Genomic DNA, 18354 nt, shown 5'->3' with positions numbered 1-18354 from the left:
GTGGGGGGTGGGGGGGTGGGGGGGGGGGGGGTCGCTGGGGGAGAGAGAAGTTGAGGGTGGGGTGGTTGTGGGGACAAGCAAGCAGTGATAGGAGCAGATAATCAAAAGATGTCACAGACAAAAGGATCAAAGAGGTGTTGAAGGTGGTGATATTATCTAAGAAAATGTGCTAATTAAGAATGGATGGCAGGACACTCAAGGTACAGCTCTAGTGGGGGTGGGGTGGAAAGACTGACAAGGTATTAGTTGTAGATTTAAAAATAATGGAAATAGGTGGGAAAAGAAAAATCTATATAAATTATTAAAAAAAACAAAAGGGAGGGGGAAGAAACGGGGTGGGGATGGGGGGAGGGAGTTTAAGATCTAAAGTTGTTGAATTCAATATTCAGCCCGGAAGGCTGTAAAATGCCTAGTCGGAAGATGAGGTGCTGTTCCTCCAGTTTGCGTTGGGCTTCACTGGATCAATGCAGCAAGCTAAGGACAGACATGTGGGCAAGAGAGCAGGGTGGAGTGTTAAAATGGCAAGCGACAGGGAGGTTTGGGTCTTTCTTGCGGACAGACCGCAGGTGTTCTGCAAAGCTGCCAGGCAGATTCCTAGAGCTGATTTATCCCAATCACATTTCAGACACAGTGAAGAGTGGATGCAGGAAACACCTGAACTCGTCCCAACTTAGGAAACCCCATTACAAGATAAACAGGATGGAAATCCACTTAACTGTATCATTCCCCAGTTTCTCTCCCACTAGCTCCTATCCATCCTGATAATGTCCCCGGTAGACCAGGAGTCACAAGGAGATTTGGAACCTTTATTTTCTGTCTAAGGATTTAACCACATCCCCTTTTTTTTATTTTGATTGTTTTGTGTATTCGTGTTGTATATTCAGCTAACTCTCATAATCAATACACTGAATATAATAGGATTGTTCTGTTTTTCTCTGTAATAGTGATTGAAATGAAGACAATATTATTAGCTGAATATAAAAATATGACAGGTAAATTAACACTATAATTACTACATCTGCCGCCATATGTACACACTCGACCTCTCCCTTCAGCAGCACACACTCACCCGATCTCAAAGCTCTCCTTGTCCCCAGTTCCATTTCATTCTTTGCCTCATCCAACACCTGAACAAGAAATATTTTCTCTTTCTTTCAGGAGTTGAGGAATGCAAGTTCCAACAACTTCCTTTATTCTGCTACTAACACCGGCTTTACTCTTTAATGCTATTATTACCATGGTCTTTGTCTTGTGTTCTGTGACATATTTGTCATTTAATCTCTCCAGACCTCTAACCTATTCCTGACCTTCTATTTTGCTCCACCTGCAACCCCCACATTTTCAACAGAATAAACCTCATCACATTTCTATCCGATCCCAGTTCTGAAGAAGAGTCATATCGACTCAAAGGGCAGAATCATCCCAAATTTGCACTAAGTGTGCACTAAAAAGGATGTTTTACCCACCTGCCACAATGTTAGCTTTTCATACCATATCGTAACATTCCCAGCATTTCCAGCCTCATTAATAATTCAATCCTGGCAAACACGCTGGGTTGGTGGTGGGGCAGCCTCTGATTCGCCTGCCCCACCATCACCTGAGGCCTTCAGTAATCCGGGCAACATATTTAAAGACCTCCCCTGCAAAGAGCTAACACTCTTCAAGGGACAGCAGCTGCTGGGGCCTGATGGCTGCCAAAGGGAGGAAACATGCTGCTCCCAAATTTAGCAACGCCTCCCTCAAGCACCTATTGGATGCAGTGGAGGCCCCGTCGTGATGTCCTCTACCCTCGCTCTGGGCGAAGACCAGCAAGAACGGTCACCAATCCAGCATGGGAGGCGTGGCAGTGGTGGTCAGCTCCAATACCCTGCAAAAGAGGACAGCCACCCAGTGCCAAAAGAGGATGAATGATCTCCTCTCTTCTGCTCGGGTGAATCACTCTTTTCATCTCACAAACCCATCACACATCCACAGGGATCTCATTCACTGCCAGATCAAGGGACATTACCATTCACCCTCTCACAAACATGTTCATTTACCCTGTGGATTGTGTCCTTATCCCGCCCATGACACCAATCACCACACACACACACACACACACTCACACACTCACACACACACACACTCACACACACACACACACACACACACACACTCACACACACTCACAAACACACACACACTCACACACACACACACACACTCACACACACACACACACACACTCACACACATACACATGCCAGGCATGCTTGTTATCTGGCCCGGCAGGCATCCTGCTTACATGCATTCATTAGGACAAACTGGCAAACAACAAATGGGGGAGGTTGCAGACTGGGGGAGGAATGTCTGAAATCATGGTCCTCACGGGCTTTGAAAATACAGTCATCCCGCTGGCCGGCGATGATCTGGACCGTTCCTGTGCTGATGGTGATGTTGGCGTTGCTTTACCAAGTTAGGATCCAGCAGTATAGCATCTATCTGACAACCATGCTGTGAGGCAGTTCCCCTGATCCGCAATCCCCTGACATGCACTAATTTTCTCTCCTTCTCCCCGCTGGTGCATCTGGGAAGCAGCCAAGGGGGTCCACGAACGAGGTCCTCGACTCAAGCACTGAAGAAACCTTGGGAGAAGAATCTGATGACACCCTAATTGAAGGCCCATTGCAGTGCTCACCCTTTCCCTCCACCAGTGCAGAGACTCACACCTCGGTGGGGCCTAGTTCTAGAGTACCTCGGGATCACAACCTGGTGTGTAACATCGTACTGTCAGACCCACAGCAGGCAGCGGCAGGGACTTCCCAGGATCCTGGCACTCGGAGGACTGCTGGAAGCCAGAAACCCGCTGAATCTGAGTCAGATGAGGATCCTCTGGTCTTGGCCATGTTACAGTTGCTGGAGCTACAAAGGTAATCTCGGGAACATTTCGCAAGGCCACCATGTTCTATACTTTGATCAGGTCCTCATAAAAGATGGGCAACACCTGCAAAAAACCACAAAGGCACCCCCCCAAAACCCCCCGCAACACCCCTGCCCCATTCTACAAACAGGAGCTGCACGTCATAATTCAGGCCGTGTACCAGGAGGAAGAAATACATCGCCAGGGCACACCATCTCGGAGGCTGCTCTACGTCAAGGTATCGCTGCAGGGACTGAAGCCGGAAAGTCACCATCTGGGTGTGTAGGCACACCAGGGCCTGAACGCCCTCCCTAAGCGGGAGACTCAGAACCTCAGCAGCGGCCCAGTGCAGCCTTTTGTCGCGAGGACCACCCCGATGCTCAGCTGGCGCAGAACCAATCCCTACCAGGAGAGGGTCCATGCAGATAGAACACCATTGGCCAGACAGGGGGCAGCCCTGACGCACTCCTCTCCCAAAGTGAAGGGGCGCCGTCAGTGACCCGTTAACCTGTGGCAGCGTACAGAAGTCGGATCCAGGCACGAAATGCATCCCAAACCTGAATGCTCGCAGAGTCCCGAATAATGACTTGTGATCCACCATGTCGAACGCCTTCTCCTGGTCAAGAGAAAGGAAGGCGTTTGACGGAGCAGTCCTCTGGGAAGAGTGGATAATGTCCCAGACCAGATGGATGTTATCAAAGATGGTGCGTCCTGAGTCCGTGTAGGACTGGTCAGGGTGGATCATGTGGTCCAGCACAGTGCCAAGGTGAAAAGACATTGCCCTGGCAAAGATTTTGTAATCCGTGCTGAGGAGGGAGACTGGGCGCCAGTTCTTCAGGTGGCGGAGATCCCGCTTCTTAGGCAGCAGGGCAATCACAGCCCTGCGCCATGAGAGGGGCATCTCCCCGGTCGCGATACTCTCTTCCAGGACCCTCGCATTGCTAGCACTGCCCTGGCATCGTTCAGGAATGATGCTAAATGTCTGTAAATGCAGCTGCCTCTGGGCACTGCTAGCTAACCCAGGCGAGGCAAGGGAGGGCAGAGTAGGGTACAGGTCTCCTTTCCCTTAAAGTTCAGTTTCTCACAGCCCTCCCTGCTCAGACAACCAGACCACCAGACAGACAAAAGACAGTTTTTTACTGTCCCAGGCATCGACCTCTTGCAGCAAATGTTCTCCCCCTCCAGCTGGAATCGGATCCTCTCCCTTCTGGCCCTCCCCAAAATCCCACTCCCATGCTCTTTGGGCCTTGCTAGGCCTTACAAGGCCCTGCCTGCAGTAGCAGGTTGTAATAGCAGCAGCAACAGCAGCAGCCTTTTGGCAGCGGTTTTCTTGATCCAGTTGAGGACTAGAAGGAAATCCCACAGCAGCAGGAACAGCGACAGGAAAACAGCAGCAGGAACAGCCACAGGAAAACAGCAGCAGGAACAGCCACAGGAAAACAGCAGCAGGAACAGCCACAGGAAAACAGCAGCAGGAACAGCCACAGGAAAACAGCAGCAGGAACAGCCACAGGAAAACAGCAGCAGGAACAGCCACAGGAAATCCCACAGCAGCAGGAACAGCCACAGGAAACACCACAGCAGCAGGAACAGCCACAGGAAACACCACAACAGCAGGAACAGCCACAGGAAACACCACAGCAGCAGGAACAGCCACAGGAAACACCACAACAGCAGGAACAGCCACAGGAAACACCACAGCAGCAGGAACAGCCACAGGAAACACCACAGCAGCAGGAACAGCCACAGGAAACACCACAGCAGCAGGAACAGCCACAGGAAATACCACAGCAGCAGGAACAGCCACAGGAAACACCACAGCAGCAGGAACAGCCCCAGGAAACACCACAGCAGCAGGAACAGCCACAGGAAATACCACAGCAGCAGGAACAGCCACAGGAAACACCATAACAGCAGGAACAGCCACAGGAAAACAGCAGCAGGAACAGCCACAGGAAAACAGCAGCAGGAACAGCCACAGGAAAACAGCAGCAGGAACAGCCACAGGAAAACAGCAGCAGGAACAGCCACAGGAAATCCCACAGCAGCAGGAACAGCCACAGGAAACACCACAGCAGCAGCAACAGCCACAGGAAACACCACAACAGCAGGAACAGCCACAGGAAACACCACAGCAGCAGGAACAGCCACAGGAAACACCACAACAGCAGGAACAGCCACAGGAAACACCACAGCAGCAGGAACAGCCACAGGAAACACCACAGCAGCAGGAACAGCCCCAGGAAACACCACAGCAGCAGGAACAGCCACAGGAAATACCACAGCAGCAGGAACAGCCACAGGAAACACCACAGCAGCAGGAACAGCCACAGGAAACACCACAGCAGCAGGAACAGCCACAGGAAATACCACAGCAGCAGGAACAGCCACAGGAAACACCATAACAGCAGGAACAGCCACAGGAAAACAGCAGCAGGAACAGCCACAGGAAAACAGCAGCAGGAACAGCCACAGGAAAACAGCAGCAGGAACAGCCACAGGAAAACAGCAGCAGGAACAGCCACAGGAAATACCACAGCAGCAGGAACAGCCACAGGAAAACAGTAGCAGGAACAGCCACAGGAAATACCACAGCAGCAGGTACAGCCACAGGAGACACCACAGCCGCAGGAACAGCCACAGGAAAACAGCAGCAGGAACAGCCACAGGAAAACAGCAGCAGGAACAGCCACAGGAAAACAGCAGCAGGAACAGCCACAGGAAAACAGCAGCAGGAACAGCTACAGGAAAACAGCAGCAGGAACAGTCACAGGAAAACAGCAGAAGGAACAGCCACAGGAAAACAGCAGCTGGAACAGCCACAGGAAAACAGCAGCAGGAACAGCCACAGGAAAACAGCAGCAGGAACAGCATCAGGAAATCCCACAGCAGCAGGAACAGCCACAGGAGACATCACAGCCGCAGGAACAGCCACAGGAAAACAGCAGCAGGAACAGCCACAGGAAAACAGCAGCAGGAACAGCCACAGGAAAACAGCAGCAGGAACAGCCACAGGAAAACAGCAGCAGGAACAGCTACAGGAAAACAGCAGCAGGAACAGCCACAGGAAAACAGCAGCAGGAACAGCCACAGGAAAACAGCAGCAGGAACAGCCACAGGAAAAGAGGAACAGCTACAGGAAAACAGCAGCAGGAACAGCCACAGGAAAAGAGGAACAGCTACAGGAAAACAGCAGCAGGAACAGCCACAGGAAAACAGCAACAGGAACAGCCACAGGAAAACAGCAGCAGGAACAGCCACAGGAAAACAGCAGCAGGAACAGCCACAGGAAAACAGCAGCAGGAACAGCCACAGGAAAAGAGGAACAGCTACAGGAAAACAGCAGCAGGAACAGTCACAGGAAAACAGCCACAGGAAAACAGCAGCAGGAACAGCCACAGGAAAACAGCAGCAGGAACAGCCACAGGAAAACAGCAGCAGGAACAGCCACAAGAAAACAGCAGCAGGAACAGCCACAGGCAGCACCAAGCTCAACCACAGCAACAGACACAGCTCAGCAGTAACGAGCTGCAGCTGAGACCAACCAGGAAGCACAGGCTGGGCACGGGTGTGAATCACTTGTACATAATGTTCACGATTGTAAATAAACTCCCAAGAATGTCTCCCTGTCTATGGTTCCTTTTTCTAGTGAGCAGTGTCCGTGTCACTCTGAGGTGAAACCTTGGTTCCTGCACAAGATAAAGGCAGGTGTCTCAGTCCAAGGCCTCTTCCCTGTGCTTATGCAACCTTCCCAGCACACTGATGGTGCCTTCACTGTCACTGGACACATGCCTGCATCTCAATGGGGCTTATCATTGCTGCCAGAATGTCCTGGGCCGGTGGCACAGAGTACCATCATTTTCTCTGTGTGCTCTCAGCACCTTTGAAGTGTGGCTGGCCCACCATCTCATCAGCATCTGTGTCCGGTGACAGTGTGGTTCTGGAGGCTTCTGCTCATGAAGGATGACATAGGAACAGGAGAAGTTAAAGTTTCCCCAGAACATCCCCATGATATGATCCTGTTCACAGAGCGCAAGAGGGTTGCCACAAGCCAGACAGGAGCCAGACATTCACATAATCTATGTGAGGATCTATGGAGTGTCTCCACCGCGTGTCATCATCATCCTTCTGGAATGTAGGGACTATGAGCATTTGCTGCATCTCCATGACAGGAGATTATCACAGAGGGTATGTGCACTGTCATCAGCCAGACAGGAGTCAAATGTTCACAGATGCAAGGTGAGGATCTATGGAGCCCCTTCACGGCAAGTCGACAACATTCTCCATGAATCTAGCAGCTATGAGGGCCTCCCGAACGTGCCTGCCTCACCTGGACAACACGATAGCCTCATCGCTGACATCCTCCCCTTCGAGTACCTCATCAAACTCATCCCTGTTGACGTCCTCTTCAATGGAAGAGACAATCAGCTCCTCCATCTTCTCCTCAGGCAGCTCCTCTCCAGGTTGCAGTGCCAGGTTGTGAAGGGTGCAGCAGTGATGACGATGCATGAAATCCTCTGGGGAGTATATATTGCAGAGTCCAGGCACCACAACCTCACTTTCAACATCCTGATGGTCTGCTCCAGCAAGGTGCAAGATGCAGCATGAGCCTCATTATACCGTCGCTCTGCTGTATTCTGAGGCCGGCACACGGGCGTCATCAGCCAAGTCCCCTTGTCCCTGAGGAGCCAACCCTGCAGCCTGTGGACCCTGGAAGATGTTAGGGGTCTGAGACCTGCTGAGAATATAGTTGTTGTGGACACTCGCTGGCAATTGCCTGCAGACCTGTAGGATGCGTTTGTGGTGGTTGCACACCAGCTGAATATTCAGCAAGTGGAAGTCCTTGCAGTTGACAAAGATGTCCGCTTGTTGCCATGGAGACCTGAGTACCACATCAGTACAGTCAATGGCACCCTGCACCTGTGGGAAACCTGAGACCTGCGCAAATCCCAGTGCTCTTTCATCCTGGCTTTCCTGATCTGGGGCTCATTGCACAAAGCTGTGTGCCTTCATGAAAATAGCATCCATGTCGTGTTGCATCTTATGTGTTATGAGAGTTTCTGACTCAACCACCCTTTTAGGCAGTGCTTTCCAGGCTCCCTCTGGGTGAAAAAACTTTCTTCTCAACTCCCCTCTCATCCTTCTACCTCTTACATTAAATCCCTGCCCCCAATCTATGCCTCCGGGATGCCATTGTATGTGGAATTGTGAGATTCCACAGAGATCACCTGTGGATTCCGGAAAGGAGCCACTGGCGTAAAAATTGAGTGCTTCGGTCACTTTCTAGGCCACTGGCAGTGGATGTTCTCCATGTCTCCATGGCATCAAATCCTGCAGTTACTGGCAGCTGTGACTTATCAGTTCCCTGGTCATGCGCAGTCTTCGGCGACACTGTTTCTCACTCATCTACAGGAAGGACAAGTGTCGTCTGTAGACCCTGGGTCTAGTTGGGTGCCAATCAGCGAGGCTCACTGTGGCTCATCAGCGCCATGCACAGGACCCCCAGCTGCCTCTTCCTGAGGGTGTTGCTACCCCCCCTGCCCACCCAGGTGCCTCCATCGCTCTCTTCTCCTGCGTCCCTGCTCTCTGTGCACCACGAGGTATACAGATAGTTCAACAGACTCCATGCTCCTGCCAGATGAAAGAGAGAGACGCGTGGGTTAGCATGGGTGTACTAAAAACCTCTCTTGGTTAAGTCTGAAGGCCCCTTAACGCATGTCGGAGACTGCTGGCCACCACTTGGATGACCAGAGTTCAGTGCGCTGCATGGCGGCCCGAAACCCCACCTGCATCCACCCTACTCCACAGGACCAACTGGCGGCAGCTTTGCCCACTGGACTGCATATTGTGCTCTCAGCTCGGGCACAGGCATTCTCCTAACCTGCACTGCAAGGCTGCACTGTTAGCTTGAAACATGGGGGAGGTTGGTCCAAAAGTGAATGAAGACATTGCAAGGGGCTGTGAGCGCCTCCACTAGTGACTGCTCCATGACTAGCTTTTGTAAGGAGACTGTATGAGTTTCCCTGTCGTCCAGTTCTTCTGTAGTCCACTAAGCTGCTCAACTGTTTGCAGTTTGATCCCGAGTGGTGAAAATTTCAGGAGCATTTGGTGGCACTTTCATGCCTCTGCATTGCTTCACTGGGAAGAGAAGCTAGAGGCCCGACTCCAAGCATGTCAATGTGGCTGCATCTGAACTGTCTCAGCTGTGGAGGAACGGTCACTTCATACAATGTTTCCCTAATGTGTGGCCATCTCCCTCCGCCTCTGCCCCGCTCCCTGCATGTACTTCTGCACCACCATCAGGCTGTGCTGCCTTCCCACCCCCCACCAACGGCAGAGCAGCACTTGCTCCAGAACCGCACAGTCAGCCAGTCGGGAAATAGCAAAATGCCTGTTCCCTCGCCTGAATGTGTGGCGCCTGTTACTCAAGTTCAAACAGGTGACCCTGGCGAGCACTGTGTAATGTTAGTGCACACTCGCCCCCGAGTTCCTCTGGAAATTCAGCTCACCAGGTGCACCGTCTTTTACATGTTGCTGTGAAACACGTCGGCGTATAATCTCGCCGACATTCCCAGATGATCCAGCATCGGGGGGATGATTCTAGTGGGCAGGGCTTATAATAATATGCAGATGTATGAAAATGACATTCCTGATGTGTAGCAGCAGGAAACGTGGTCACCCATTGACGGGTGGAGGGGACGTTCGCAAAGCTGGTTTCACAACGGAGTGGAACCGAATTTTGGCCTTCTCGCCATATTGTTCACTCACGCCCACCATGACGCCCGACATCAACGGGGACGGCAAATTCCAGCCAAAATAGTAAGTATTTTCCTCTCTTCACAGTTGCTGCCAGACCTGCTGAATTATCCCAGTATTTTCTGTTTTAATTTCAAATTTTCAGCATCTGCAGTATTCTGCTTTTATTATGAATTATTACAAACATTGGATTAAGAAATTGGATTAAGAATTTGAGATTTACCATTAAAATACTTTCATTTCTTCTTTCTAACAGGTAACACAAATCATATTTATTTTTTGGATGAGGGAGGTGATATCTTACTAAAAGGACCAGACAATCCTGGAGATAGTCCTGTTGTCTGGAAATGGAAACCACACTCAGGGCAAGAAATCCAACAGCTGGTTACTTTTCGGAGAGACGGATGGGGCAGGTGGAGTGCAGAATGGAGCAGACAATTTACAACCAGCGAGTTGTTCCAGAGGATAATAAAAGATCGGAATACCATTAATCTGAGAATTCGCAATCCTAGAATTCAATTTGCTGGATTGTTCACCTTGACTCAGACACAGCCGAGAAATGAAATCCTGAAACGTTATGAAATATTTGGGATCAAAGGTGAGTGGAACAAAATACAGAAAAAAACGATGACTCCCTAAATAATTTCAGGTGTAATGATGAGAGATTGCCGGGATCACATGGTTCAGGATTTTGGATTTTGGGTCGGGACGCCGACGTTTGGGTCAAATGGGGTTTACAATCCTGCCCCTATATGGGCACAGTCACCCAGCAGTGATTTTCCTTGAAACAAAAACATAAAATGCTGGAAAAAACTCAGCAGGTCTAACAGCATCTGTGGAGAGGAAAACAGAGTTAATGTTTCCAATCCTTCTGACACTAAAGAAGATTCATATGGACTCAAAATGCTAACTCTGTTTTTATTTCCTCTCCACAGAAGCTGTTAGACCTCCTGAGTTTTTCCAGCATTTTCTGTTTTTGTTTCAGATTTCTAGCATCCGCAGTATTTTACTTTTATCCAGGTGATTTTCCTTGAATTGGTCAATTAGAGGCCAGAGGGCGGGTTAGCCTGCTATTTGTGGATGGTGGCTGGACTCTCGAAGCTGAGGGCCAATGGGAGGATCAGATAAAACAGCAGCCTGCAGCTCCGGTAAGAGAGAGGGGTTGCATCCATCTTGAGGTGTCCCTTCTCCAAACTCCTTAATCTTTTAAATTAAAATTTTGTCCCAGCAATTGGATCACAATTGAGGAAGTGGAACCCTCTACAGTGTGGCCTATGGCTGCAGCTGTGGCCGTGCAAGTGGGGAGGACCTGAAAGCCAGTCTTGAGTATTTGTCCCCCTGCTCAGCCACCGGGTGGTAGCCAGCAGGTAGCTGGCCTAGTTCCCCCAGGCCTCAGGAGGCCCACAGACCGACTGGAAAATTTCAGTCTGAGTTTGCTGATTGGCCTTGATAGGCCTTTAACACCTCCCACTTTGGGTAGCCTACCTGACTCCCAAGCTGCCTCCAGGAAAATGGCCCAGGGGTGGGATGGTTTCGGGAAACAGGGCTGGGGGTGGGGGTGTGGCATGAAAATTAGCCCAGAAGCTTTATATTAACCAGTGCGATGCACATCCCTCATTATAATTATCAGGGGAAAGATTCTGTTCATTGTTCCTATTGAAATGGTCAACCTGAGTAAAAGAATATTGATAATTTAACCAGAAATAACAAACTGAGGAATCTACCCCATAGACACTATTATGGTCTATACACTGACAGACTCTCTGTAAGATGTACTGAATTCTGTTACCAAATAGCTCCCTTGTGCTAATAACTCTCATCATTGTGAGATAGAGGGAAAATCAGAGAATCAAAGGGCAGAATTTTCCCTGTCCCCAGGAGGTGGGAATGGAAGTGGTGTGCCCAGGATTTCACAGGGATCTGTGGCAGATTATCTCCCCGACCATGTCCTGCCATGGGGGAATTTTACTGATGGTGGGAACAGAATCGGGCAGGCTGCCCATCACAAGGAGGCAGGAACCCAATTGGAATATGTAAATTCCTATTAAACTCCATTTTTCCAGGCCATCAGCATTTTGCCATCAGCGGATCGACTCCCCGCCGTGTGGAGAGACCACCAGCTAAATGAAGACGGCTTCTCAGTGACAGCCTAGGGGGGGAGGGATTTTAATATTAAAAAGGGGGTCACGGCCCAGTTGGCACTGCTGACACTGCTGAGTTACCAGTCCTCTGACTGGGGAATTCATGCACATTGATGTTTGAAGTTGTTGGGGAATATTGAGAGCAGTTCGCAAAGCATATCCAATACTGGGTTTCATTTATAGAGGTATTGGGCAGAACTTACATTCCACTGTGGGTCATAACCTGGAGGTAACCCAGAAGATCTGCTCAGCAACACCCTACCCGCTCCCCCGTCCCCCCCTCCCCACCCACCCCCCCAAGCCGTCCCCAGGCAAGGATTGCACAGGAATTGCCCTGAAGTTTAGGCTTCTTTTGGACAACAACCCTGCATGTGGAACCATCCGAAACTCCGATTTATGTCAGAGAATTTGATTGGTTCCAAATCTTTTAGCAGAATTAAAACCAGAATAAAACCAAGTCCAACCCCTGGTTAAATAAGATACTGAACCCCCGAACCCCACTCCTTCTGACTCCCCACCTCCCCTATAACTGTAAGGCTCTGGTCTAGAAGTTCTTGTCCCGACCAACAACTTGGGATACTGTTTCACTCAATGTGAAACACCTCTATTAAATCTCTAAGCAATAGGACACACTCACAATGATACTGGTTGCTTAGGTATCCCACGTGCTCGGGTCCATCTCATGTGGCCAGTCCTTCAACAGATCTCGCAGCGTGACTTTGGAATGTCTGACCAGGCCTCTCTACCGACTGCAGTAACAAGGTCCTTGAGGGCTGTGTCTTTATACATCTTCCTGACCCTGGGCTTTGGCATATAATTCAATACCTTAAATCAAATTGTCCTATAGGATTATTAATCCCACCCTGGCCATCCAGGACCACCTCTATGTGATCATATCCCACACTCAACAGGGGCAGGGGGTATCTCCAGTGGGTGTGATTACTGTAACCTGGGGCAGGAAGAAGGCCATCGACATATTCTGAGTGACCATCGCCTAGTTCAGTTTCTGTAGGTGAAGTGTTTGTGGCAAACCACCACCTCAGGGACCTGCCCTGATATGTCTTTGTCTGTTTAGTTGAAACTGTTTTTATTTTTAATGTTCACTATGAGCATCAGCGATGTCTTCGGTCAGAATTCTCCCTCCATAGCTCCACCTTCTACCACCATGAAACAAACTCTGCCGACAGGTCTCCCCCATAACCAGTTTACATTCATTAATATGAAAGAAATGAAAGCAGTCACATGATTAAAAATGATTAATAAAATACAATTAAATGATGAATTGGCTTACACAGCTATCCTCCCAACACTTCGACTGCCCCTCCTGACCCCCAACCACCCAAACCCTCATCCATTGGGTGGTCCTATTGTAATGGTCTAGGCACATGGATGACAGAGTAGAGCTGGATAACAGATATTATGGGTAATACATTTCCAGCACATCCAGTGAGTTGCCAGCACCTGTTGATTTTGTTGGGACTCCATAAATATCACCATAAATACCATTCCAAACTATGTAAGCTTGGCCTGATGGGCCGAATAGCCTCTTTGTGTTACAATCCCCATGGAGACAAACAATGTGAAAGAATCGAACTTCCCAAATGATCTTAAATTCAAGAAAACAATGGACAAGTTTTCACTTTTAAAAAACTTTTACTATAAAATCAAACCAACATCAGCATAAATTAATCATGAATGGACAGGCAAGTTGTATTCAATAGGGACTTTAAATTACACTTTACATGGCCAATACAACAAAAATAGATCGCAAAGGTCTACTGGCAGCTCCCCCAGCGTGTTTGGCACCTTGGGCAGAACCTAAAGTTCCTCACAACTCTGGCTTCCTCAAGTAGAGTTTAATTCCTTTCAGTCACGTAGGGTTTAATCATCACGTAGCCTCTGACAACAGCCTTACTCCATCTAAGTTCCAAGGAGATGGTTATCACCAAAAAAGCACATTTCTGCTGAACCTCCTTAATTCTGCCCCTGACAGTCGTGACGGTGCAAATTCCCCAGAGTCACCTTCACCCGGCCACTCACACACCCCAGGAAATGATACGGTCAGCTCTGGTAAAACTTGAGACAATGAGAGTATCTTTATTTCACTACACTGGCTGCCAAAATCCAGACTTCAGTTTTTCATTCTATTTTAGCTACAGTAATTCCTCACTAATTTAGGTAGGAAACAATAATTCTTTGCCAAATCAAAATTGAGGGGAGTTCTCTCTGAGACAGCCTCACTTCTCCTCAGCAACTCAAGTTTGTGTAATCAGAACTCATACTCCATTTCAAGCTTTTAGAACTTGTTTTCTCTTTCTCTTTATCTCTTTCATGTCTTTCCCTATCTCTTTTCCTCATCTCTTTCCTCTCTTGCTGATTTTTCTCTTTCTAAGTCAATCTTTCTGAGTTCTATTTCTTTTCCAATTCTGGTCAGTTGTGCTCGATCCCTAAGGGAACCAATCATTTCTTCCTTGAGCCCCAAGTGCCTAACCAATTCTTCAAAGATCTGTCCATATTAGGCCCTGATCTTCTGTTAATCCTCTGCTCTGACTACAGCCTCGAAATGGTCTTTTCTCAAGTGTTTTAATTCTCTGACAGTCAGGCCCTCCCTTTCAACAAAGGCTTGTGCCCCAAAGGTTGATTTTCCAACACAATACAGCAGAAGCAAACATGAAATCTTGTTTGTTTAAATGCTGGAAGGTTCCAGTGAATCTCTTTTACAGTCACTGGGTTGAATCCCATACTTGAGCCCCCAGTTTTGTTCCGATCCCGGTGGGGAACCATAAAATAAAACAACCAATTTACCGAATAACCCCCAAAGAAGAAACTACCAACAAGATTTCTCTTTTTGTAACATTTACTTCAACACAGAATCAACATAAATTAAACATGAATCTGTACCATAATAATCACTCTATGACTCCAGGAATGGTAATTGTGCTGGTGGATGGGGACCGAGAATTGTCATCCCCACTGTGTTGTTCTACTGGTAAGATGCACTTGTGTTTAAACTGGTCTGACCCTTTAATGCAGGAAGTTACAAGTGCTGATACTCTTTTCGAGTTATCAACAGTCACAGATTGCAACTCTTTTGAGTACAATCACAGTTCTTGGTTTCCAGGAGTGGGACATGAACCCACAACCCTCTGATTCAAAGGCAAGGGTGCTATGAACTGAGCCACAGCTGACACCTCCAACAAGTGCTGATGAAGAGCACATCCCGTGTTGGATCAATTGGAACCTAATCATTGGATTGTAAATGCCACTAATTACATTAATTCTTACTGATCTGTTTTTCCAGTTGAGACCGATTCCCAGAGGCCTATAATGGGCAGTGACATCACTCTCAGTTGTACCATCTCCAGACTCTCGGATACAGTCAATCTTCACTGGAAACAGAGAGACTCATCTCAGCAGAATAGGAGGAAAACTGATCAAATCCGACTAAATAATACAGCCTATCTGATAGTCAAACATGTTACAGTAGAGGATGGAAAGTTGTATGAATGTGAAGTGAAGGAAAATGGATCCAATGTTATCACAAGAAATGCATATTTTCCTATGGACAAATGTAAGTGCAGTTTCCTCTCGGGATATTCGGAGTTACTAACATAAAACTGGGACAGAGAAGTGTAGTCATACATGTGAATCATGAGCACTTCATGCTTACAGTCACAATGTGGGGTTCTGGTATACATATCAGCAATGAACAAAAAACTGACCTCTCTCTCCTCAAACACCACTTCTAGTCAAGTTCTGCTAATTCTTGAAGTAATTGCAGTTGCTGCAGACTGTAGGTTTCAAATAAACATTGAGTTGGGAACAGGACTGAGGGAAAAGGGAAGGGCAGGGAATCAATGACAAGGAACGGAAGAGGGAAGGATGGAAGTGATAGGAATGTATAGGATCGATGGTGGACAGAGAGAATGTAAGAGTGGGGATCTGGAAGAGGAAGAGGGGAAAAGCTGCGAGTGACACCGCACAAATACAAACTCTGATCTTCTGTTCAAAGTGTAGAAACAATCCAAGTAACTGAATGGGGAACCAGTGAGCAGCTGTAGACAGAAAAGTGGAGTTTGGGGAACAAGAACACAACTGCTTTTGCTTTTCTTGTCTCTTTCACCCCATTGAGACTGAAATTGTCAAAGTGAGTGAGGCAGTTCAACAGCGGAAAGTGGAAAATCTGAATTGCAGCCTGTGTTTTATAAATGGCGACGCACTATGAAATAAAACCAGCAAATGTTTTCAGTCGCAGAGCAACTTGAAGAGAGAAAAAATATATTTCACTAAAGAACCAGGAAGTGGTGATGAAAATTAAATCTTAGAGAAAGAGAGAGGCTTTCAGTCTGTATGAAGACAAAGGAAGAGCTGGACAGGTTTAAGGAGGCAGTGCCAATGGATTTGAGCTGAGGAAACAGAAGATTTTTCCACCAATGATGGAATGAAGCGAGGGAATAGTGGGAGGATGAGGGAATGTGAAAGGAGACCATCCCGCAGGAAGTTTTAGAGGTAAATTGGGGTGAGGCTGTGGAATGATTTCTTGATGATGATGATGATTTTAGATTTGATGTATTGAGGGACAGGGAGCAAATGTATGTCAGTGAGAATGGGCGAGGAGGATTTAGAGTGAATAGAGTGTGGACAGATAGCATGTGCAAAGTCATCTTTGTGAGATGTAAAAGGTGCTGCTAATTTATTATTCCCCATTCATGATTGCTCCCTGGACAATAAGTAAAGGATTCCCAACCTTCCAATTTTGCCAGCTGGCAAGTGTATTGCTGGAGCAAATAAATTGACTCTGGGTTACTCTGGCTGAGAAAATTTGAAAGATGTGGTAGCAATGGAGAAAAAAAAATCATGCAGGAATTGCACGGGTATAAATCCTGTACAAGATATTAAGTGTAACAGGAGACAGATGTTCACTTTGAAGAAACCAACACGTTGACAGCAACTCAAGCAGCAGCAACTGGATTGTGTTAAAGTGGGCCAGGCCCAGGGAGCCGGTATCTGCCCATTTTATATCGGTGAGGTGAGACCTAGAGGCACAATTTTATCATGATATTCTGCATCATGCTATTTCTGAATAATTATTACATTTAAATGTGGACTGCGCTTTCTAAAAGGAAACCATATTCGGGACATTGCAAAATTCTATGCAAACTATAGCCCCATCAGCAGAACTCAATGTTGTTGGCAGAACCTCATAATATTTGGGTATGTGATGTCATAGTGTCATTCATAGCCAAAAAAATGTTAAAACTCAAAAAATTGTTATTATTTTCAAAAATTCTATTGATTTTGCAAATTGAAGCCATCCAAGTTCACAATGTTGAAGCAATTCAAATCATTAACAAAAATGTGATGGAAACAAAGTTATGAAGATCAAAATGTAAAACGTTTTCATATAATTATGATCATTCGTTATTTTTACTTTTCTATGTAACTCCGCTACCATAAAATTCTAACACATTGTTCTTTGTCTCTTAATTACAGATCTTTATGGTAAGAGTTACACTCTTTATCGGTCAAGCACAGATCACAGTGAACTCGACCTGATTTGTTATTCTTATTATGATTACAACACTGCTGCTTGGAGCTGGAGGTCACATCATCTTCCAAATCAGTTGAAAGAAATAGCATCTGCATCGAAACATCAGCCCTTCAATGTAAACAGGACTGACTTTGGGAATCGACTGGTCCCCAGAGCCACAACATTTAATGGGAACAACTTCAGTGTGAGGATTGTCCCTGTTCTGTTTGAAGATGCTGGAGTTTACACATGTTCTCTGGGATCACGTAAAATGGTGACCATTAAACTAATCACAGTTAAAGGTAGGAGACAGAATGTTGCTGCTGTTTTCAGTGATCAAGTCAATGTTTAAAATCTAAATGATTTTCTTGTTTACACAGTGACAACTGAACCATCTGATGCAGTGACTGAGGGAGACACCGTTACCCTGACCTGCTCTGTCTCTGATGTCACTGAATTAACGAGACTTGTTTGGATCAATAGTGATGGCAAAACTGTTGTAGAGAAAACATTGAATGGACGGAATAGGGAAGAGAAATCATTGAAACTGATTATTCTGAAAGCTGAGAGAGGCAGAGGGAAGTGGTTTTGTGTTTTGCTTCATGAAAACAAGCCCCAGGTTTCTGCCCCGTACTACCTGGAACCCAGCGGTAAGTGACTCAGGGTTTGCTCTTTCTATTTATACTCTTGATAGAAAATTCTTGTCACTTATTGGTCTTATTGCCAGTAAAAAGTGAGCCTTTATCTCTTGTGGATGAGGATCTACAGTGATGCGGAGCATCAGAAAATTTACCCTGAGGTCACTCAGCACAGCCTGGGATCAAACTTGGAAAATTCCTGCTTTGTGCACCTCAACTCCACTCTTGGTAAACTCACTGAGACAGAGGAAGCATTTATTTCTTTACAGCAAAATGGAGCCATTTTCAATGTTTTTCTAACCCAGAGTCAATCAGAATTCTGAGACTGAATGCCCAACATGATCACACCAGATGTTATTCTGTGCTGCAAACATTGCAATTGAAACTCTC

At 47.2% G+C, this 18354-nt stretch overlaps 1 protein-coding gene across 2 annotated transcripts in view; it reads left to right on the top strand.

The window, feature by feature from the left end:
* Positions 1-18354, top strand: part of LOC144686004 (uncharacterized) — a 93458-nt gene that overhangs the window by 20203 nt on the left and 54901 nt on the right. For both annotated transcript variants that reach the window (XM_078551121.1, XM_078551120.1), the window contains exons 3-6: positions 9912-10253; positions 15098-15367; positions 17290-17628; positions 17707-17976. In XM_078551121.1, the coding sequence (XP_078407247.1) occupies positions 9912-10253; positions 15098-15367; positions 17290-17628; positions 17707-17976 (1221 nt within the window). The remainder of the gene's footprint in view (positions 1-9911; positions 10254-15097; positions 15368-17289; positions 17629-17706; positions 17977-18354) is intronic.

The sequence above is a fragment of the Cetorhinus maximus genome, chromosome 10, assembly GCF_964194155.1.
Source record: "Cetorhinus maximus chromosome 10, sCetMax3.hap1.1, whole genome shotgun sequence".
NCBI lineage: Eukaryota > Metazoa > Chordata > Chondrichthyes > Lamniformes > Cetorhinidae > Cetorhinus > Cetorhinus maximus.
The sequence above is the reverse complement of the archived record's forward strand: the minus strand, read 5'-3'. Positions and strand labels throughout refer to the sequence as shown.